A 21968-nucleotide genomic window follows, 5' to 3' on the forward strand; every position below is an offset into this window, starting at 1 on the left:
ATATAATCACTTACATTTGACCATTTTAGCACCAAACTGTTTGGGTGGTGAAATCTCCCAAGTGTCACTCACCTGAGTGAAATCATGAAATAATAAAATGCTTCAGGCACAGATTGAGCAGTTCTGGGTTTGGAGGACATTTTTAGCCAAGAAGTACCTACAGATTACTTGGCTTTATGATTAGAAACCCTCTTTTCATGATGTGGAGCAAAGTACTATTAGATACTTGACATTTTAAATTTCAAATTAGTGCTTTTAATGACCTTAAAACTCGTTTCCTTTCAGAAGGGAAATGAAAAATAGGAATTAAAATTATGATACTGTCTGTGCTCTGAGTCTGTTAAGTATCATTAAAAATATACAGTAATCTTGAAACTCCTTGTTGTTTCTGCAGCTGACATTTTAATGCTGAATTCTGTAGTGTTTGTTTTGGATGTGGCCTGATGAATGAATATATATATATATATATTCATTCGGCTTATAAATGAATAATAATGTCAGTTAAAGGGTAGTCATAACCATTTGTGGGAAGCCCATTAGACACCCTTGGGAGAGACAAGGAAATTAAGAAAGAAATCCCTTTTTATCTGGGGTCTTGGTTTTCCCCGTGATTCATAAAATCATAATAGTTTGTTTCAAGTCAGTCATTTTTTGGTCTTTTCTTTTCAGCATCCTGCAGAACTTGAGAGCCCTTGTAGCCATGAATGAAAATCTGAAAAGTCAGGAACAGGAGTTTAAAGCACATTGTCGAGTAAGTGTTGCTTGGTGTCGGCAGATGTTAAACAAGATTCTTGTAAAATCTCCTGCTTTCCCTCTCTTGCACTGCCGAGGGTCCTGTGCAGGTGCGGTCAGAAAAGCAGGCTCACCAGGCGGGTATGCGGCAGTGTGTGAGACGGGTAGAGGACTATGGTAGGTGCCCTCCGAGGACACCGCAAGTGACTTAGGTGTGCCAAACCCCCAGACTGAGAGCACAGTCTAACAAATGATGTTTTCTAATTTCCAAATGTACTGAAAAGAAAAGTCTTACAAAGTGCGAAAGGCGTAGCATCTTAGGAGACCAGGGCCGCCCTGAAAACCTGGCGTGTCTGTGTGTTGCGTGTTCTGACACGTGAGACCTCGTGGTCCGGTAGCGCCAGAGCCATCCGGAGGCTGGTCTGACTTGCGCAGGGCCGGGTGGCAGGGGAGGAGTGCCTCGGTGAGCCAGGGCTCCGGCTGCAAGGTCCCAGGAAAGGTGGAGAAGGGTCGGCACCGAGAAAGAGGCTCGGACTAGGCTCTAAGCCACTCGTTCATCCCGTATCCCAGGGGTTACTGCGAGCCTCGCCTGCCCTTTAGGAAGAAAGGCCCCTTCTGACCGAGGTGCAGCTGCCTGTCTCCTCCTGAGTTAACCTTCCCAGGCTGAAAATCAGGGGTCTGGGGAACTACTGCCTAATGGACTTTCTGACTCCACGTAAACTCACGAAATGTGAAAAAAAGACTCTAGATCAAGGTAAATAATTACCTCCGATTACTAGCCTGTCCAGATCTTAACAAATAAATGTTCATGTTACTTTTAAAGGAGGAGTTGGCCCGGCTGCAGCAGGAAATTGAAAACCTGAAGGCTGAGAGGGCTCCAGGCAGAGATGAAAAGGTGCGGGCTGTGGAGAAGCGCTCCAGTCTGCTGGGGGCTGTGTGACCTCCACCATGAAAGGGTTTCTAGCGGACTCAACAGCGAAGCGTCTGGTGCCGAAAAAGACCAGACTTCCCTCAGCCGGGTCCTCTGAACACACATTTCTCAAGTAGTTTTCTTAGATATTTGTCCCTGTCCTTTGTCTTCCTTCTATGGGTTAAAGCGTGCATAGGTGTGGCTAGCAGCAACTCCAGATAAGAATTAACGAGTTACAAGCCCGGCTGCCCCCTCTGTCAGGGACAGGGTGTTTGCAGGAGCCCCCTGAGCTCTGTTCCCACTCGTCCCATTTGCTTGTAAATTCTGTGCCAGTTTGCTCATTTCACCCTGTGCTCCTGCCCGGGGATACAGGAAGGCAGCAGAGAGCAGCAGGGGATGTGAGGTCAGAGCTCTGGCAGCACGGGAGCATCCCGGGCTCAGGAACACGGCCCACTGGCTCTCGGAACAGACACCTTGATCTTCCCAGGAGCTAGTGTGGACAAGGATGGAAAAATAAGTCTGTTTCTCTGACCCGAGGAGGTCGCAGGGATCGCTGTGGTTTGTCCTCCTCACACCATTCAAGGCTTATCTGCTGAGGCTCCCTGTGCTTCACATGTGAGAGCTGGGTGTGGCTTTGGGCCCCATCCACGGCACCCTCTCTCTTGGGGAAATGGGGAACTTGGGGCTCAGAGAGGGGAGGGGACTTGTCCAAGCAGCCAGCATGAGTCCAGATGCTTTCCACCAGGGCTGCGGGGAGATGGGCCTCAGAGGTGCCACCTCCCTGTCGTGATGGGCTGTGCCACTCCAGCCACAGCCGTGAGGACTGGCACGGGGATAGCAGAGTGTGGCCATGCCGTGGGTGGTGTCCTGGCACCACCCACCCACATCCAGCCTTTCCAGTTGTTTCTAAGACTTTGAGCTTGGAGGCTCCCATGAGCTCAGCAGCCTCTGGGTTTGCACAAATCACAGACTTTCAGGATGGCGTTTCCCTTCTTAGCAGTCACACCTTGTTAGAGGGATTGACTCACGTTCAAAGACAGAGTTTAGCTTGTTAGTGTGTGGCTGACAGGCATTTAAGAACAATTTAAAATCTGGGGCTCGTGTGCAGGCTGTGCCCTGTTCAGACGTGGTCTGCCCACCGCCCCCACTTCGTACATCTGGACCCTCAGCTTTTCTGTCCCATCCCTTTCCTCAGAAACATTTTTTTTCTTTTTTTTTACTTTTCCTCATTGCAGACCCTCTCCGGGGGAGAGCGGCACGGTGCCCTAACCCCTGCCATGACGCACAACGTAAGTACCTGCCCATTCTCAGGACCGCCGCTGTCCTCTGCGGGTGTGGCAGCTTCTCACGCGTCCTTTCATCCTGTCTGCGGCCACCTCCTTGTCTTCAGGCTCTCGGGGCGCGGCTCCATCTTGTGCATCCACCCCTTGGGTGGAGCAGGACCTCCCGGGGACGGCCCTGACGGCGGGCACCTGGCACAAGGCATGCCGTCCCCACCCTGGCATCTGAGCCGGGCAGGGGACAGGCCTGTGTGGTCCACACGTGCCCATCACAGCCCAGGCTCCGAGGAGCGAGCAGTGCACAGGGAGAGAGCTCTCTCTGGGGGGACTGCGTTCCAGGGTCAGCAGCCTGTAAAGGGCTGGGTAGTAAATTTTGTCACCTTTGTGGGCCAGCTCCACTGTGGTCGTCGTAGTCTATAGATAAGTGAAAGGACATGGCTACATTCCAGTAAAACTTTACTTACAAAACTAGGCACAGAGGCGAAATTGACCCAAGGGCTGTGGGATTTAGCTGCTGGGCTGTAGTTTGCGGACCCCTGTTCTGAGTTAAACAGGTGCTTCTAGGAGAAAGGAATAGAAAAGGAAGAGGAGAAGGAAGAGAGAAACAGGAAAGCCTCTAACATTCTCCTCCTTTAGGGTTTCTCTTCCCTTCGTGCCCTCAGAGGCTCCTAGAGAGTGAGCTTTGGGACTCCCATGGTGAAGGCTATTGAGGTTTGCCTGCAGCTGAGCCCCGTGGAGGAGCTGGGGTGTGTGTGTGTACGCACACAGTGGAGAAGGGGCACCTCTGACACTACTGTAGCTTTCCCCAGTTCAGCAAACCATCCAGCCATGTCTTTTACCCCATTGGGTTCAGTGAGGGGCTAGTTTCTCTCTTTTAATTCAACTCTGTCCAAAGGGCCTTTCAGCAGTGGTAGAAATGTTCTCTATCTGTGCTGTCCAATATGGTAGCCACTAGCTACATGTGGCTACTGAGCACTTGAAACGTGGCTAGGGAAGTTGAGAAACTGAATATTTTTAAGTTTTAGTTAAGTTTAGTTTAGCCACTTGTGGCTGGTGGCTATCATATTGGATAGTGCAGGTCTAAACAGAAACATAGGAAGCAAGCCATCATCATCTCCAAACACAGATACATAAAACAACAGGCTCTTTAAATCACGGTTGTCTCCTCCTCCTCATGGATCTTTTTTGGTGCGGGAGGAAAGGGCACGTGGACTTGAGGGATACTTCACTTAAGAACCCGGGATGCAGCCTGGGTCCCAGAAGAAGGAAGAGTTGTTATAAAGTGATGTGAAAGAGTGTCAAGGGTCTCACAGGACTTAGGACCCGACCCTGAATTCAGCCATTTGAAAAAAGGAATTTGGAGCCTCAGGATGAGGGAGATATATAAAAACTGTTCAGCTTCAAAAGATTTCATCAAAAAATGAAAATTTCCTATTCCCAGATAATTGTGTTTCTTTCCAATTTCAGGAAGACCTAGACAGACGGTATAATATGGAGAAAGAGAAGCTTTACAAGATCCGTTTACTACAGGTGAGTGAAAACAAGAGCCAATAAATGCCTATAACTAGGCTTGCGTGCCTATAGCAGAAGTAGAAAGTCTCAGCATCTAAGAGCTGGAGAGACTCAGGAAAGCTGCTGTTTGCTCTTCTATCTGGAGTGTAACTCAGCGGATTATGTTGGTTATAACACCTCACATTGGTATGTTGTTTCACCATCGTCCGTTTGATTTGAGATGGGTGGAAAGTAGCTATTAGCCTCATCTTCTATGTGAAGAAATGGACTCACATCTGTGAAGTACAAGCAGCTGGTAAGTGCCAGAGCCAAGGTTAGAGGTCTAATGTTCTAGCCCAGTACTTTTTTTTTGTTTTTTAATTAAGAAAATTTTATTTACAGTAGAACAGAATACTTAGGAATATATTTAACAAAAGAATTGTAAAACGTGTACTCTGCAAACTACAAAAAATTGTTAAAATGTCTGGAAGAGGCAAATCTGTAGAGACAGAAAGTTCATTAATGCTGCCTGATGGTGGGGGTAAGGGGTCGGGAGACATGGGAGTGACTGCTGATTGGTACGGGTTTCTTCTGGGGTGATGGAAAAGTTCTGCAATTTTAGGTAGTGGTGATGGTCACATGACTCTGTGAGTTTACTAAAAACCGTTGAATTGTATAGTTTGGGTGAAATGTATGGCCTGTGAATTTTATCTCATAGCTGTTTAAAAAAAAGTGGAGGGGGAGGATAAGGTAGATTTTAAAATATTGTGTTCTTGGGCTTCCCTGGTGGCGCAGTGGTTGAGAGTCTGCCTGCCGATGCAGGGGACGCGGGTTCGTGCCCCGGTCCGGGAAGATCCCACATGCCGCGGAGCGGCTGGGCCTGTGAGCCATGGCCGCTGAGCCTGCGCGTCCGGAGCCTGTGCTCCACAACGGGAGAGGCCACAACAGTGAGAAGCCCGCGTACTGCAAAAAAAAAAAAAAAAAAAAAAAAGAAAAAAAAATTGTGTTCTTGTCTAGTACCTTTCCCCTAAAATTAAGTGCCCACTTTAGCTGTCTTAGTTGATAACCTTAGGGGTTTGTGAGGAGGCCATCAGATATGGGGAGTTTTAAAGTTGGCTCTAAATTCACATAGATCAAGATTACGTTACAGAATCTTTTACATTGCCAGGGTCTGGCTCATGCACATTCAAAAGCCAAGAGTTAAATTGTGTTGCACTTTGGCCCAGGCCTTCTCTCTGTTCTCTGGGAAAGGAAGGCCAGGTTCTGGGGGGAGTGGCCAAGGGGCTGCAGGGGCCAATGGGACCCTCTTTCTCCTTTCTCTGGCCCGTGCTTATTTTGCTGAGTCATTTGGCTAAATTCCGGGGAGTCAAATTTGTCCTGATACAAGGACACTGTACCAATCTTAAAGAGACACAGAATTAAATAAAATCAGGACAGTACAGCTGCATACTTGGAAACTTTTTGACTGTGTGCTTACTATGTATTCAGTGTTGCATTAGATCCCAGGAATAGTAAATGGGATGCTCTGTCTTCTGGGAGCTGGCTGGCTGTTTGAGAACCAAGATATGTCCATATACATCAAAGTACAAGGGGGCTTATATGCGAATTGCATACTGCAGGCTGGAGACCTGGGGTCAGTCATACATACTGGCTAGAGGGAAGGTGCAGTAGAACCCCAAGCCTGCTGAACCCTGAGCCAGGGCTGGGTTAGTGAAAATGGACAGAAATAAACTGGCAGGTGAGAGTCTGAGCAGCTGTATCCATGGAACTTGGGATGGGTTAGAGAAAAAGTGGAGTCGAGGATGGTGGGGGAATTTCTGACTTGGGCACTAGTGTGGATCCTTGAGTTATTCATTGAGCAAAAGCCTAAAGGAGAAAGGATAGGGCTGAAGGGGATGGGAGTGTGAATAGAAGTGTTAATAAGATCTATTTAGGGCTTTTAAAGGTTGGGGTACTCACCCAAGTAGGAATAGTCTGGGCTGGAGATCTGGGGGTCAGCGCTGTATAGGTGATAACCTAGGATGTGAAAATACAGGCTGAGAAGAGGGAAAGAAGGACTCCACCAATGAGGGTTGAGACCAAGCAGGCAGCCGGAGGCCCAGGGAAGACAGGAGCCCGAGGTCTCGTGGCAGCTGAGCAGCGAGCTCAGTGGAGAGAAGGGTCAGTGTTGCCAGAAGTCAGGAAAGCTGGCAGCTGAGAATTGCCGTCGGTGCGGAGAGCAGGTCTGCGGTGACCTTGGCGAGAGCAGTGCCAGTGGGCCTTGGGAGCAGCCAGCGGCACCGGGTTGAAGGGTGACCGAGGGGAGTGCAGGGGTCAGAGGCACTGGGGTACGTTGCTCTCGGGAAGTTGTGCTATTAAAGGGAGGAGAAAGATGGAAGCTGAAAGGTGATCAGGGTTTAAGGAAGGGCCTTTCTAAGGATGAGGGACTTGAACATATTTAAATGCCAGTGAGAAGAAGCCAGTAGAAAAGGAGAGGTTAAAGATACAGTGAAAAGAGTGAATGATTTTATCTTTAGATTCCTGAGAAAGTATAGGAGCCAGAGCCTGAGCACCCATGGGAGGTGTAGCCTTGGCCACAAGGAGAGGTGCATCTTTCCCTCTACTCTAGCCAGAGCAGCAGGCACTATGTTGGTTTGATCACGAGAGTTGATAGTGGGTTTTGCGCCTGGAGGGGTTTTTGCGCCCTAACGAATTAGAGGTCCCCGTCTGCCGCTGTGATGACGTGGGCCAGGAGAGGGGGAGGACGGGAGGCGCAGCAGAAGAGCAGCGCTGAGACCGTGAACCTGTGGTGGGAGCTGGGTGGCCCTCTTCAGCGCTGCCCCTCGGGGAAGCCGCACACCTCGGAGCCCGAGGTCTCCCCTGTGCCACGCACAGCCCTGCCTCCCCGGCTGCACCTGGGGCAGTTCGGCTAGAAGAGCCCAGTTCGTTTCACAGGAGGGGGAGAGTGCCAGAAAGCTGCTTTAGGAGGAAGCTGTAGGAGCTTTGCAAACACGCTAAGGGATGTGGGATGTGCATGGGCGCAGCGGGGCAGCATCCCTTGTCCTCTGGGAAGCACTTCGGTTTCCGGGTCCCTGCCTGGCACTGGGAATCAGCTGCTCTGGAGTCCTCGGGGGCCTGGGGGCACCATCCACACATGCCCTCCCGTTCAGAATCCTCCCTCCGATCCATTATTTTGACGCCTTCTCCCTGTGTTGCCGGGGGAGTCAGGGTCTGAGACGCACACCTCAGGCCGCAGCCGCGTCGGGTGCCTGCCTTCCAGGGCGGGTGTGTGGGCACAGGGTGGGTGGCGGCAGTGTTTTGGCTCCCCAGAGGACACGTAAGGCCTTTCACCAAACGGTGTTGTCTCCCCCTCCCTTTTGCATCTAGGCTCGAAGAAACCGAGAAATCGCAATTTTGCATCGCAGGATTGACGAAGTGCCCAGCAGAGCCGAGCTAATACAGTATCAGAAGAGATTTCTCGAACTCTACCGCCAGAGTAGGTGCATCGACCACACACCAGCCCCCGGGGCTGACCCTGGGAGGGGCAGGAGGCGAGGGGCTCCGTCCCACTTCAGCGTGGTGGTGCCGTCCATGAAGGCCACCCCTGGGAAGGCCCCCAGCTCATCGTCAGGCCCACTCATTTCATGTAGCCCAGAAGCCCAAGAGCAACACCATGGAGCTCTGACTGCCCTCTCCCTGGACAGACAGCTTGAGCTGATTGAGCTCTTTGAGTGATGCTTCCAGCCCACCCTCACCCGTCAGTCATCGGGCTCCTCTTTCCAGCGTCACGCGGAACCTCGTGACCCCGGCGTCTCTAGATCAGCCTTCGCTCATTGTTCTTCTCCTCTGCAGACCTTCTTGCTCATGTGGTCCTTTCCTTTAACAGCATCCTGTTCACCCAGGGATGCAGGGCTGGGTCTCCCTCAGCCTAAATCAGTGAGCACATCTCGTCAGGCTCATAGTGACGCTCAGAGCTGTCATTGCCTTTCTCTTCCCAGCGCTGTTGCTATATCTGTTCTCCCTGGCGTCACAGCTCAGCCCGGTGAGCCTTAGCTGGTCGGCAGCCCCTTCCGAGTCTGTCACCCACCCATCCAGTCATAGCACTTCTCTCCTGTGACAAATCCTCTGGCGCTTCCTAGACCCGCTGAAGAAAGCCTCTCTCCTTGTGCTGCCCAGGACCGTCCCCCGTCTAGGTGGCCCGCCTGAAGGTCCTGATTCCTGCCCGCGGTCCCCACTCTGGCCTCCTCAGTCCACACGCTGCCTCTGCCTACACCACGCACTTTGACATCCTAGGCCTTGACTCCTGTTAACCTGCGCCTGGGACCCCTTGTTCACTCTGTTAGACAAAATCCTTCAAGGCCCAGCTCACATTCTCTGTAAACAGATCCTGGACCAGCACCCCTTCCTTAGGTTCCCACTCTTGCTTGTCTCCCGGGTACCTCAAACTCAACACATACAAGACTGAATTTGCCTCCCCACACCCCGTCTTTCCGCTCGGTCACTGGGATCGCCGTCAAGCCAAGTTAGACCCCCCTGTCTTCTCTGCTGTAGCCACCTTCTCACCACTGCCCAGAGTCTAACCCCTTGTCTGCACTCTTGCCTGAGGGATCTTTCTCACACAAAATTTGATCATTTTACACTCTTGCTTTAAAAGCCTTGATATTTAATAGCTCCCCCTAACTGGATGGACAATCTTCAGAATCCTAAGTCCTGCCTCGTCTGGGCCAGCTGGCCCCCCTGCAGTCCCTGTGTCCCTCACCCCTGTGAGCTGGTCCCAGGCCCAGGAGGCCAGCGCCCTACAGTTCCCACTTGGAAAACTCCAAGTCTTCTTTCAGAATATAGCCCAGATTTTCCCTTGAGACGTTGGCGTCTCAGCCATTCTTCCTGGTTCGAGCCAGAGCACTGTCCCTACTCAGAACATGCGTCCAGACGCACACTTCCTTTCACGTCTTACCTCACCACCCTGACGTTTTATACGGTCCTCATGTTTGACTCAGATGATCAGGGGCAGATGTCAACGATGGCAGTTTCTCAGCAGAAAATAGTTTCTGCCTTAAGTTAAATCTTTCTCCCTAAGCACGGGGTTTACAAAAGCGAGCCGGCTGTGGCTCCCACCCCTGAGGAGCGTGGGAAGGCAGGGAGCCACACAGACAGCAAGAGCTGGCACGGGGCTGCTTCGTCCCCCTGCCCTCCTCCCGGGACCCCTCACCTGGAGGACTTCGGAGAAACCCGCGTCCCACACGCCGACAGGGAGCTTCCGCTGGCTCCTCGTCTCAGCGGGCCCGTCACGGCTGCCACGCACGTGCCGTCAGCCTGCGGCAGCCCTGCACCAGCCTTTGTGCCCCGTGGGGCTTCCGCACAGACGGCGCCGGCAGGTCCGCAGTGCCTCCGCGGGGAGAGGGTACTCAGGATTCTTTTGATACATTTTCTCACTCATGTGCTGATTTCTTTGCATTCGCAGTTTCAGCAGTGCACAAAGAAACCAAGCAGTTCTTCACTTTATATAATACCCTGGATGACAAGAAGGTTTATTTGGAAAAAGAGGTAAGAGCCTTTATAGAAAGAAGAAACATAATCAGACGAGCAGCTACCAGTACTGTCCGCGCGGGAAGCTCGCATGAACCTGGTGTCGGGATGCCTCGGCTGAAGTGGGAGGAGCACCTGTTGTGTGCCCCGTGCCGGGTACAGGGGCAGAAAGTGCCCACTGCGCAGGGTGGGCAGCAGTTGTACGGTGCCTCGTGAGCGGTGACGTCATAAAAAGAAACATCCTGGAAGCTCGAGAGGTGCATACGGAGGAGGGCCTGGAGCTGGTGAGACTTTAGTTTGAGTTTTAGGGGAAGGAAAGAGCCAGCTAAAGGAAATGGGGAGGGTGGGCTGTCAGGGTTGACGGGGAAATGGCGGTTTAATCATCCATGGCAGGCAGAGGCGTGAACTAAAAGAACTGTGAGAACGAAAGCAGGAGCGGAAGGGGTGACCGGGGCAGCCCCTCCTTGTTCCTCTGACTCAGGCCAGATCAGCTGGTGGTCAGGGCCCTCGATGGAAGGCAGGCGATGGGGGCAGGTGTGCAGCTGTGTTCAGGAAAAAGCTGCGCCGTCTTCCCCGCGGCAGCACAGTGTGGTGGCCCCAGCAGGCACTCTGGACTCACACGGGTTTGGGTTTCAGTGTGGCCTTATCTTCCTCACCTGTAAAACGGGGAGAACTCCTGCAGTGATGGAGACAGAACGGGACAGTGCCTGTGAAGGCCCTCGCATGTGGTGATACGTGGTAGCTCCTGCCTCCCCCTCCCCTTGAGGGTGACAGAACCTGATTTATTTTATCATCATCCTGCAACCTGCACTAATTACCACTTTACTAAGAACAATATTACAGGTGTGTCTTTTACCCGGACCCAAATGGAGGCATCAGTGAGTACTGTCCTTGACTGCCTGTTGTCAGTCAAACCAGATCAATCTCTCTCCTCCGAGATGCACTCCTTGAGGAGGGGTTGGGTTCTGTTTTCTCTGTATCCAGGGCCGTACACAGTAATGGGCACAGGACAGGCATCTGATAAACGTTCGAGTAGATGAACCGAGTGTGTTGGGGGGATGTACGTCAGCCCTGGGGGTAGCTCTGCTGCACACCCTGGCCTTGGGTTCTTCCTGCCTGGTGAGGGAAGACAGGCAGCCGCTTCTGAGGAAGCCTCGAACCCCCCTGACCTTCCTTCATCAGCAGTGTTTAAAGTTGTTGCATTCTTTTAAAAATGAGGAGTATGCAAGGGGGCGGGGCTATTTAATTCCAAGCCATACTAATGCGGTTAGAAGTTTGCATTTGCATAAACTGTACATTTTATCTCAAGTCTATTTATACCTGTGATATTTTAGCTTTCAACATGCCTGTGGAGTCATAAGGACAAGAATATCATCTCCGTTTTACAGAGTATGAACCTGAGTCCAAGTATAGTAAATGCTCAGTCCTGAGCTCACAAGCCGAGTCAGTGACAGAGCCAGAAAGAGGACCTAGGTTTCTAGACTCCAGACTCAGAGGCCTGCCCCGGATGATCATCAGGACACATAGAGGGTCCTAGGTGCGGGCTGTGGCATTTCTAGGGGAGAGAGGGGCCTTGAATGGCGCATCCCCGCGGTGGCTCTCGGAGCCACCCGGCAGCTGGCCGCATTGGCAGAGACTTTGTGGGAAGGAGTAGAATGGGCACAGTGTTCTCACCCTCCATGCCCACTGACCCTCTGCTAAGCTGATGGCCCTGAAAATAAAGAGCAGTGTTTGGTGAGATCGAAAGGGCTGTGGTCCAGCCCTAAGAGCCCTAATGTTGGCTGAGCCTTCCCAGCTGGGATCTGGGTTCCGTCATTTCTGTGCTCATGGCTGTGGGAAGGTAGACGCTCTGGGGAAACTCCGGAGGTGAGAACACGTCGCTCTTTTTTTTCCTGTTACTTTCATCTGTGCGAACAAGGTGTGTTAATCTCAGAAGCAGCCTCCAGAGACACGGGACGAGCTTGCGGTGGCTGGGGTCAGCACAGGCGTCTCAGCCTTTGCTTTGTGTTCTTGTTCTTCTTTCCTCCCCAGATTAGCCTGCTGAACTCAGTTCATGAGAACTTCTCACAGTAAGTGCTCTCGGCCCTCCTCCCATCGGTGGCTTGTGTGCCCTGCACTTTTGTTGGCTCACCTCTGCCCGATCGAGCAAGGCTCAGTGCTCAGGGTGGGATTCTTACACTTTCACCCCTGCTGCTACGTGCGGATGTGCCTCGGTTTACGCAGAGCTTGAGTTCTTGCAAAAACTTAACGATACAGTGAATTTTTAAAACACCAAAGAATAGCTTAGGGAAAAGGTGAACTTTCAAATAATTTGACTATGCCTAACTACTATGATTTCTTCATAGATTACTTTTGTCCTGCTAGGATGAGATTAATAACATTTGTTCTTGAGCACGTAGAGATGCTTTAAAGTTTAGATAACGAGGGAATTCCCTGGTGGCCCAGTGGTTAGGACTCTGTGCTTTCACTGCCGAGGGCCCAGCTTCAGTCCCTCGTCGGGGAACTAAGATCCCACAAGCCGTGTGGCGTGGCCAAAAAATAAAATAAGATAAAATTTAAATAATGAAATAATCTATATGATTTTTTTAAATACTTTTCAAATCTTGTGGTAGATTTTGGCTTTTAAGTCATGTGCATACTCTAAACTACTTTGTTCAGGTATAAATATATTCTCTAAAAGTTGGATGGCAAGGCCCATCTGTACCCAAATCATACCAGCCCTCAAGCATGGCCATTGGCCTGCCCGCCATCCGGGCAACCCCAGGCTGGCGCTCCGCCCATCAGTCTTCCTCCCCTTCCAGCACAGGTCTCTGCTGTTCCCTAGCAGGTGACCAGCAACTATAAAATCTTAACGGATAACAAGTTCTAGACTTTAAGTTTCATTTCTAACTAAAAACAAAAATCCTCACAGCCCCATTTAATATTCAGATTCAGTTAGTGACTTAACAACCTTGTGACACTTCTAAAAATGGTGCCTTCATCTTTATCCCCTGATCATGGAGAGAAGCTGAGGTTTGAGTGTTTTTGTGGCCAATTCTGCTTTCTCTCAGCCTGTCCTTTGGAAGAATTCTCACTCTTGTATCCATGTGCTCTGATCCTTCTGGTGTCATTTCCTCTGCAGAACTGCAGGTGAAGGGGCATGTTTTAGGGCATCATTTCTTTAGCTGCTATTCCTGGAAGCAGGACCAGGTTTCCCCGCCTGGTTTTAGGAAAACCTCAGAAAATGTCTCTCAGTTGTGAGCAGTGCCTCTAAATCTGCAGGTTTTTAAAAACTAAGTGAAATTCATTTCTTAAGCAGAACCTGCCATTGTTCAAAATTTAAAAAAAAATTGTTAATTTTAGTCACGTTTTATTTTATTTAAGAAAATACGTATTAGTAAGAAGACTATAGGGAGCGTGGGAAAAAAAGATTACTATTCAGTTACAAGACCAGGCTAATTTTCATGCCTTCCTCAGAGTTTAGAATCTTTGGCTGCCTGGAATCTCGGGGACCCCACGGGTCCATCCTGCCTTGCAAATGCCTGCTTGCCTCTTGGGGCATTATCTGGGTACAGGGCTGACCCCCTCGGTGCCTCCCCCTTTCTGAGAGTCCTGTTTGCTGGTCGTACCTCTGCTGGTCTTTCTTTCAGAGCCATGGCCTCCCCTGCTTCCCGGGACCAGTTTTTACGTCAGATGGAACAGATCGTAGAAGGAATTAAGCAAAGTCGAATGAAGGTCAGATGGTTTCCTTTCTGTAATGCGGCCAGGGTTTCACACTGGTGACGGAGAAGGCCCTGGGGAAAGCAGGCCTCTTCTGTTTGTCCTGGGAACGTGCTCTCAATTCTGAAGACATATCTTCAGTGTCTCTGCAAGGGGTCCCACCAGGCCTCTGACGCTGCAGTGGGTGGGCTAGCTCCTCGGGCTGCCCGCACTGGTTGTTCAAAGGCTGCTCTTAGCAACAGCTCTGTGGACTGAACACCTACCATGTGCCAAGCACTGTGCTAATCCTCCTAAAGCCCTCTTAAGTGAGTGGGGTTCCCCCCATTTCACGGATGAGGATACTTTCACCAGCAGGCCTTCTCTCTTGCCCAGAATCACATCCTCACTGGCTCTTTGGTTCCTGACATTCTACCGTTAGGGATTCATTCCTTAGCAGCTTAAGAGCATTTTCGTTTCCAGGAACCCCCTGTAAAAAGTGCAAGTAATTGCTGAACTCTGCTAAAGTGAGATGATATTGAGCCTCAGAAGTCAGAAGAGAAAAGAGAGGAGCTGAAGAGGGGTATGGGTGCTCCAGAGATAGCTTTGCAGAGAATCATCCAGACGGGGCGCAGCGTGGGGATTCCCACGCTCTGTGGCTCTGCACGGGCACACTGTGTCAGTAGGAAAGAAGATCTGCTGATGGTCTGAAAGGCGGACACGCAGCCACAGCCTCCCACTACCATAGCCAGACAGATCTTAACTAGTGCTTCCAACGTCTCTTGTTTTTGGTCGTGTTTTTAAAACATATCACACACCTGGTCCTTGGGCACGGCAGTGAAACCTTCTGGGGACTTAAGGCATCTCGTCTCACAATCCTGGGGCAAAGTGGTCCAATGAGGGCAACCAGAATGTAAACACATGAAAGGGAGGATTGCCTGTAGGACCTGTCCTAAAAATCCACTCATTCAAGCTGCCTGTAATCCCATCTCACCAGAGATGAACTGCGGGCAAAAGCTCACCATATCCCCTTCCCTGTAGCAAAATATTCATCTTCCTATTAAGGACGTCAATAAAATCATGTCAAAAGAGCAAAAAAAAGAAAAAAAAGTGTCACTGGTGACAAGACTATTCAACCTCAAAAATGAGGGCAAAGATGAGGCGGCACCTGGCCACGTGCGTGGACCCTAACCCAGGGCGGACAGGCTCTCTTGCAGGAGGGAGTGGAGTCCCTTCTTGATGATCTGGGGTGTGAGGGAAGTGGGGGGGCAGAGAGCCTGGCCAACCACAGGCCTGTAACAACCCACCCTCAGTGCAGGGACCTTTCCACCCACCATGCTTGTCCTCAGGGGATGCTCTTGCTCATAGTAAAGGACAACAGGAAGTTACTGGGGTTTTTCGCCTTTGGCTTCCCCTTTGTTTACTATCTGATGCATTTCTGGGGAAAGAAATGAGCCCGACCCCTTCACTCTCTCCATCCTCCCCCAGGCTTCATGGTGAAGGCACCTCAGTGCTGGCCAGCGAAGGAGGCAGCCCTTGTGGCCGTCCCCCCCACAAGGTGGCCGGGCACCAGAAGGATGGTCAGGTCCCAGGGCAGGGAGGGCTCTCTCCTCTCGTGTCTGTGCTGCTGGTGGCTGACAACAGCACCTGACCTGTAGCAGGCACCCAAGAACTGTTTGCCTTAAGTGAATTCATTCTGTTGCCTCCAAAAGCAGTTCTCAACAAGGGTTCCAGGTAGGGTTTGAGTATTGACTGGCACTTGAATGGAGTAAGTCTGCTCTGCAGAGCAGTGCTCATTTGGATGGATGTCTTTTGTTGTGTTTATTTAAAAGAAACAAAATCATAGCCCTCCGTATCTAGGTGTCATGATGGGTCCTGCTCAGATAGAGGTGGCAGGGGAGTGTGTGTACCCCAGAGCTCAGGTTTCCCCGGAACTGACAGGTGCAGGGTGTACACAGAACAGACGAGCAGTGAGTGCAAGTAATAGACTAGGTTTCCATGGAAGAGTTGCTGAATAAAGAGGGTACTGCCTACCTGTTTCTTGTGAAATTGTTTATATTCACACAAATATTCACACAAAAACTCATTACAGTAAGTCCCCTACAAATGAATTCCGTTCCGAGAGCACATTCGTTAAGTCCAATTTGTTCTTAAGTCCAACAAAGTTGGCCTAGGTACCCAACTAACACAATCAGTTATACAGTACTGTACTGTAATAGGTTTATAATACTTTTCACACAAATAATACATAAAAAACAAACACAAAAAAATAAAACATTTTTAATCTTACAGTACAGTACCTTGAAAAGTACAATACAGTACCAGCTACGTCACCACTGCTTTTACGCTTGCTTCCGGACATCCTGGATTTGAAATAAAGATACTGTACTCTATACAGTACAGTAAAGTACACAAAAGCACAACCACTTATAGAGGATGCACACACATGACAGTGTACGCCAGACACATGAACTAACGTGATTGGACACGCAAATGCACGTTCTCATCTTTGAAAGTTCACAACTTGAAGGTTCGTATATAGGGGACTTACTGTAAAGGAAACAGTTAATGCCCAGTGATAGGAGAATTGCTGAAAAATTATAGAGTCTCTGTGCAATATTATGCAAATCAATAAGCCAACCTCAAAAATGATGCATAGAAGGAAACTACTGGAAGGAAATCCACGAAAATGTTAGTAATAGTTGCCTTTTGGACGTTGCCAGCCGCCCTTGGTCAGAACATGCCTTTTATCACCATTTCCCAAAATGTTTCAACAGATGGAGAAGAAGAAGCAGGAGAACAAAATGAGAAGAGACCAGCTGAACGACCAGTACTTGGAACTGTTAGAAAAACAGAGGCTGTACTTTAAGACTGTGAAAGAGTTCAAGGAGGTAAGAGGAGGGCCGGGCTGGCATGTAAGGCTGGGCGAGATTTGTGTTCACCCCCAGGTGAGCCTTTGCAAACCAGAACATTGCTTTGTTTTTCCACTGGTCTGAAATGGGAGATAGCAAGTTGGCAGTGGATGTGACAGTGAAGCGTGCATCACGATTGCGTTGTTCTGTGGCCCATCTTGAGGCTCTAACTGAACATTCTAAGAAACGTCACTTCAATTTCCTAACACTCAGTAACCACATTAAACTCACGAGTAAAATGGCCTCATCAGCCTACCTGGAAACAGTGTTTGCTGTGGGTTCAGGTCTGGCATTTTCCCTCCTCCCAATCTTAGACTGGGGAGGGACCTTGAGAAGCCACATGGGAGGAGAGTGACTTTGAGTGTGGCAGGCTTGGGTTCACATCCTGCCACTCGCCAGCTGTGCAGGTGGAGAGGGACCTCATCCCTGTTGGGTCAGACGAAAGAGGAGAGCATCTAGTCTGTGTCTGGCACCTGTCACACCCACACGCAGGTGAACTTTGTTTGCCCCTGTCTTTTCTCCCTGCATTTGGGCAGGATTATTCTCCATCATTCCAGAAGGAAACGTGCCCTTTTAAGAAAATTTCCAGAAAGGAGACTTCATTCTGTTGCTTGCCAAGATCTGTCTCATCAGCTTTATGTTCCGGAATTTTTTCCCCCTTTCTAATGTAAATCCATGTGGTTTTAGTGAATTTAGAGATTGCTGAAAATACAGGGGGCGGCTAAAGGTAGTTGTATCCTGGGGTGTGGTCAGTGGAATAAAAAATACAATGTGTCCATACCAGTAATTTGGTCCTTACCTGTTTTGAGGCTCTTCTCTCTCCCTTCCTTGTCTTTTTCTTCTCTACTTCTCCTCCCCTTTTTTGTAACTTAATTTTTGAGAACCACAACCGTAGGCATTTCAGATTCTCTCGTCCTTTCAATAAATGTTCTTTCTTCCAGCTCCCGCCACGGCCCTGGGATAGATATATCAGGTCGTAAAACAGACTGGGTCCCTGTGTCCGGGAGCTTGCATTGTGGTCGGGGAGACAGATAGCAAGCTAGGAAACAGACCCTCATAAACAGGTAGTAACAAATAAGAAGTACTTCCAGCCATTGCCTTGGCGGGGACTAATGTAGAGGGTGTGGTCAGGGAAGGCCTCTTTCCGATGAGAAGGACCTGGCCTTGGGCAGAGTGGCCAGGCGAGGTGCTCCGGGTCTGGAAGCCCCTGTGGCCAGCAGCAGTTGGAGCTGAAGGGCCAGTGAGTGAGCTGACAGGGAACAAGTAGGGACCCACTGCTCCCCATCTGAGCTCTTTTTTCCCAAATAACGCACAAAGAGAAAAGGCCCAGAGGAGAACTGCATTTCACATGTTGCGTGAACTCCAGCACCGCCCTTTTGACAGCAGGAACAGAAAGCAAATGAGCTGAGGAGGATAAGTATAAGCTGTCAGAATCAAAGCAAATAAAAGTGGCATAGAAAAGCTCACTGTTGCACTGCAGGCTCTCAGGCTGAAGGCTTGGGGTGGTCTCTGCTCCGAAGGGAAGGTTCCCTCAGACGTGTTAAGGTTGAGGTTTCCACGTTCCTGCCTCTTCGGCACAGTTACTCTCAGTCAGAGACTGAGGGTGGGTCCCTCAGAGCCCGAGAAGACCCCAGACTGGGCCAGGTGCTGGCCTCAGTTTTCTTCAGTCCAAAACAAGTTGGAAAAAAGGGGGTAGGGGGAATGTGATATATGTTCCTCAGATAGCTAAGTGTATTTCACTTAAAGGACTCACCTTTCTAAAAAATTGCACATCCCCTTGTTTTTTGATGTTAAAATTGTTCTCTCTTATAAAATGATAGTGACAGTACGCATTCCTTTTTTTTTAATCATTTTACTTGGCAAAAATTTAAAATTAACAACCACAGGTTAGCATTCCCAAATCTTACATTTTTTTTTCAAGATCCTCTGAGGTAACTTGGGGCCATCACAGGTGCTGAGGCTTGCTTGCTGCTCCCCAGTTTCCACCCCATTCCTCCAGGTAGAGGAATTCTGCTCTTTTACGTATTGCAGTGCCAGGTAAGATCTCATTTGTGGAAGAAACACAGCTCGAAAAGTCAGACTTTCATCCCAGGATGGACTCTCCTCCCAGAACCCTCTGTCTGCCTCCTTTATTCGCCTCTCCTCGACCTGCTTGGGTTACTGCTTCCCAATTCTGAATTCTCACTGCATCCTGGTCCCCAGCACCGTCCTGGGCAGTAATGGTTCTTCATGCAGAGCACGGTTTTAGCCAGAACATGGCCTTTGACCACCGCCGTCATCCCTTTATGGTTTAGTTGACTCCACATTAACTGAGCCCCATGACGCCTGTGGGCTCCGTGCCTGGTCCAGCCTCCTCTGGGATCAAGGCCTTTTTGACTGGCAATGTCGGGTTGTCTCTGAAATCCCATGGGCTTGCTTGCTCTGGGACGGTTTATTAATAACAAGTCTGCCAGGAAAAAACACATACTCTGGAATCACCTTAATTGCATTATTACACCAACTAATTGTGTTTCTCAAAGCACAGTCTGTCACAAGGTCACCAAACCAAGATTCAGATTCTAGCCTGGCTCTGACGAATGCCAGCCATACATTTTTATGACGCTGGCTCTGGGCACGTAATCTCCGGTGAGCGGAGCTCAGGGTGTCTGGCACATAGCGAGCCCCATACCGTCTTCAGCAGGAAAGAAGCAGGAGGGAGGAGACATTTTCCCTTTTCTTATAGAAAGAAACACCTAAAGGGCCCTTTCTGTATTTGCTTTGCACAGACCGACAGTATCATTCTGTAGCCCCGAAAGGCTCTGAGGAGATTCCATGAAATGTAATCAGTGCTCACGCACCAGGTGACAGCCAAGGATGTTTTTACTGAGAACTTCCAGCATCATCTCAGTGTGGTGTGACGAGCAAAATCACCCCTGGTGGACTCTGCCACAGCAGTGTTTTGATGCTTATGAGTTGTTTGTTTGGGTTTTTAGGGTTTTTTTTTTTTGCCCTATTCAGAAGGTGAGGTGGGTAACAAAAGTTATTTATTCATTGTTTTATTATTTTATCTTTTTATTATGGAAATTTTGAAAAACACACAGAAGTAGAGAAAGTGGTCTCACAATATAATAGCATGACTCTGCCTGTCTTTGTCTGTCTTTACCCCTCCCCCCCCCCTTTTATTCTGGCTGGAGGTTTTTCACCCAAGCAAATCTCAGTAACTCGTTTTAAATAAGAAAACTTTCTTCTCAACTTTTCTAACACAACAAATGTTACTTATCTTCACCTTCTTTTTTTTTTCCCATCCCCAGGAAAAATTAACTATCTACCCCTCCAAAAACACGTGCTTTAAAAATGTCAGAGTATCTTGCTTCTGGCAGAACAATTCAGCTTCACCCCCACCCAGCCCAGAGCCTCCCCAGCTCTGAGTGGAAGATACACAGAAACCCTACAAGTGAACCAGGGTCCTTGCAGCCAGAAAGACCAAAGGACCTCCAGAGAAGTGGGAGCACCTGGCCGGGCCCAGGGAGATGGAAACATTGACTTTAGGGGTCTTGGATGCAGAGGGGCCAAGGGTGACAGAAACTTTCTTCCACACTAAGTGGATCTCCAGCCAAGCATGGCAGCTGGAGGCCTAGCCACACGCCGGGCCTGCACCCTTGGGCTCGTCCCCTCCAGGCCCTTCCCCCCGCCGCATTCACCTCTCACTCTAAACAGGGCTCCTTGTGACGTGGCCCGGGGAAGGGGTGGAGATGGTGTGCTAGCAGATGCAGGTACCCTGAGCTGTCCAGGCCTCTACGAACAAGGGGGAGGGAGGACACACAGTGATAAGCTTTGGAAGAAGGGGGTACAGAACGAGGCATCAGTGACCTTGCACCCTGGACGCCAGACTCCCCACACGGGGGAGGCCCCAGTGACCCCTCAGCACACACAGTGATGGGTTTCCTTCAGCTCACTTCGAGGGGGAGGCGTCCCTTGACGCGTCTCTCTCCCTCTGTTGTCTGTGGGTTTCTCTCGTAAAGCCAAGGGTGTTCTTAACCTTCACTGTTGCCGGGGTAAGAGCTTTTCTACGTGCTCCGCCTGCTGTGTGGACGGGCGCTGCCTCTTGTAACTCCTTAGGCCATGGTCTCCGAGGACTTTCCCCCTTCCTCGCTGGAGGGGTCCGAGATTGGCACGTAAGTATCTGCTTTCTGCTTCTGTCCCTTGGGATTTTAGAGGCTTCTTGAAGTCTTTCGGAATGACAGTGCCTAATCCTCTCCTATCCTCAGTCTGACAGTCCAGAAACCAGTCGTCTTTGTAGCCGTTGGGGCTTTGAAGGTCAGTGTGTGGCCAGGAAGCTCCGCCATGCCGGTGGCAGCGTGCAAGGAGGCCGGTCCATGGTCCACAGGGCTCCCTGCGGGATGGGAAAGGATGCAGAGGCCATCTGAGCCTCATGCGGGTGCTGACACAGTCCCCACCTCTCTGCTCTCTCTCTCTCTGTCTCTGCTTCCCCTCCAGGAGGGCCGCAAGAACGAGGTGCTGCTGTCCAAGGTGAAAGCCAAGGCCTCCTGAAAATTCCCAGACGGCATCGTATGTCACTGATGTCTTTTTCTAAATGCCGTGTATCAACTACAAGGTGGTGAAATGGTTCTGAACGCTGCAGCAAGGACGCAGGTGTGATGATCTCGACACCCTGGATATTTCCTTTCTCCTATTTGCTTCCATTGTTGTCAATGGAATCAGATGGTGCAACCATTGTGGCTTGGATAACACCCATCCTCCGGTGAAGAAATGTGGGCATTATTTGTTCTCTGTGTCGATTCAACTCTTATTTCTCCAGTGACATTGCACATATGAAGGTACCGTGTTTGTCTGGACTCTGAATAAAGTAATGTTAATTGAGCAGCCACTGAGAAGGAGGCACTGAGGGAGAGAGCAGGGTGGCGTAGACCCTGCAGCCAAGCTCCCAGCGAGTGGCCCCAGAGCTTGACCACTGGGATTTTTTTTTCTTAGTAAACAAGGCTTTTAGCTGAATGACCAGCCCAGGTGAGTGTTGCTCACTTGGGCCTTTCACGTGCCCGTGGTGCCTTTTGTTCCCGTCCCCTCGGGTGCCAGCCAGCAGGCTTGATGGTGTAGCAACTAGAAAGGAAGCTCAGCACCTGCCCTGGCTTCCCCCTCCCGCTCCGCTCAAGTTCATCTCACCACAAATCGAAAACAGGGGCCTCAGCTTGAGGACACGTAAGTAAGAATGACACCTCACCTCACCCTATTCTCCTGTGAGTCCCAGCCAACCTGTGGATGGTCCTGTGCATCCCCCTCGCCAAGAGCACATCACATGCCCTCTGCTCTGCACAGGTCAGGGCTGGGCCCGGAGATGGGCTCTCCCACCAGCCACTGCCGTCCAGGCCAGCGTGTAAGTGGCGGAGGGACCAGCCGTGAGCAGGTGGCAGAGGGCGTCCCAGCAGGAAGAGCAGCGAGGTGTGCGGAGATCCAGAGGGCTTCATG

General features: G+C 50.2%; 1 protein-coding gene across 3 annotated transcripts in view; it reads left to right on the forward strand.

Annotated features, from left to right (window-relative positions):
* CCDC93 (CCC complex scaffolding subunit CCDC93) overlaps positions 1–21497 on the forward strand; it is an 89095-nt gene extending 67598 nt beyond the window's left edge. For all 3 annotated transcript variants that reach the window (XM_082630583.1, XM_082630582.1, XM_082630584.1), the window contains exons 15-24: positions 670–751; positions 1556–1627; positions 2878–2931; positions 4390–4452; positions 7780–7888; positions 9854–9936; positions 11950–11987; positions 13548–13632; positions 16371–16484; positions 20982–21497. In XM_082630583.1, coding sequence (XP_082486709.1) covers positions 670–751; positions 1556–1627; positions 2878–2931; positions 4390–4452; positions 7780–7888; positions 9854–9936; positions 11950–11987; positions 13548–13632; positions 16371–16484; positions 20982–21035 — 754 coding nt within the window. In that variant the 3' untranslated portion in view covers positions 21036–21497. The remainder of the gene's footprint in view (positions 1–669; positions 752–1555; positions 1628–2877; positions 2932–4389; positions 4453–7779; positions 7889–9853; positions 9937–11949; positions 11988–13547; positions 13633–16370; positions 16485–20981) is intronic.
* The last annotated feature ends 471 nt before the right edge of the window (positions 21498–21968 follow it).

This window comes from Mesoplodon mirus, assembly GCF_964341445.2.
Source record: "Mesoplodon mirus genome assembly, chromosome: 8".
Classification (NCBI taxonomy): domain Eukaryota; kingdom Metazoa; phylum Chordata; class Mammalia; order Artiodactyla; family Ziphiidae; genus Mesoplodon; species Mesoplodon mirus.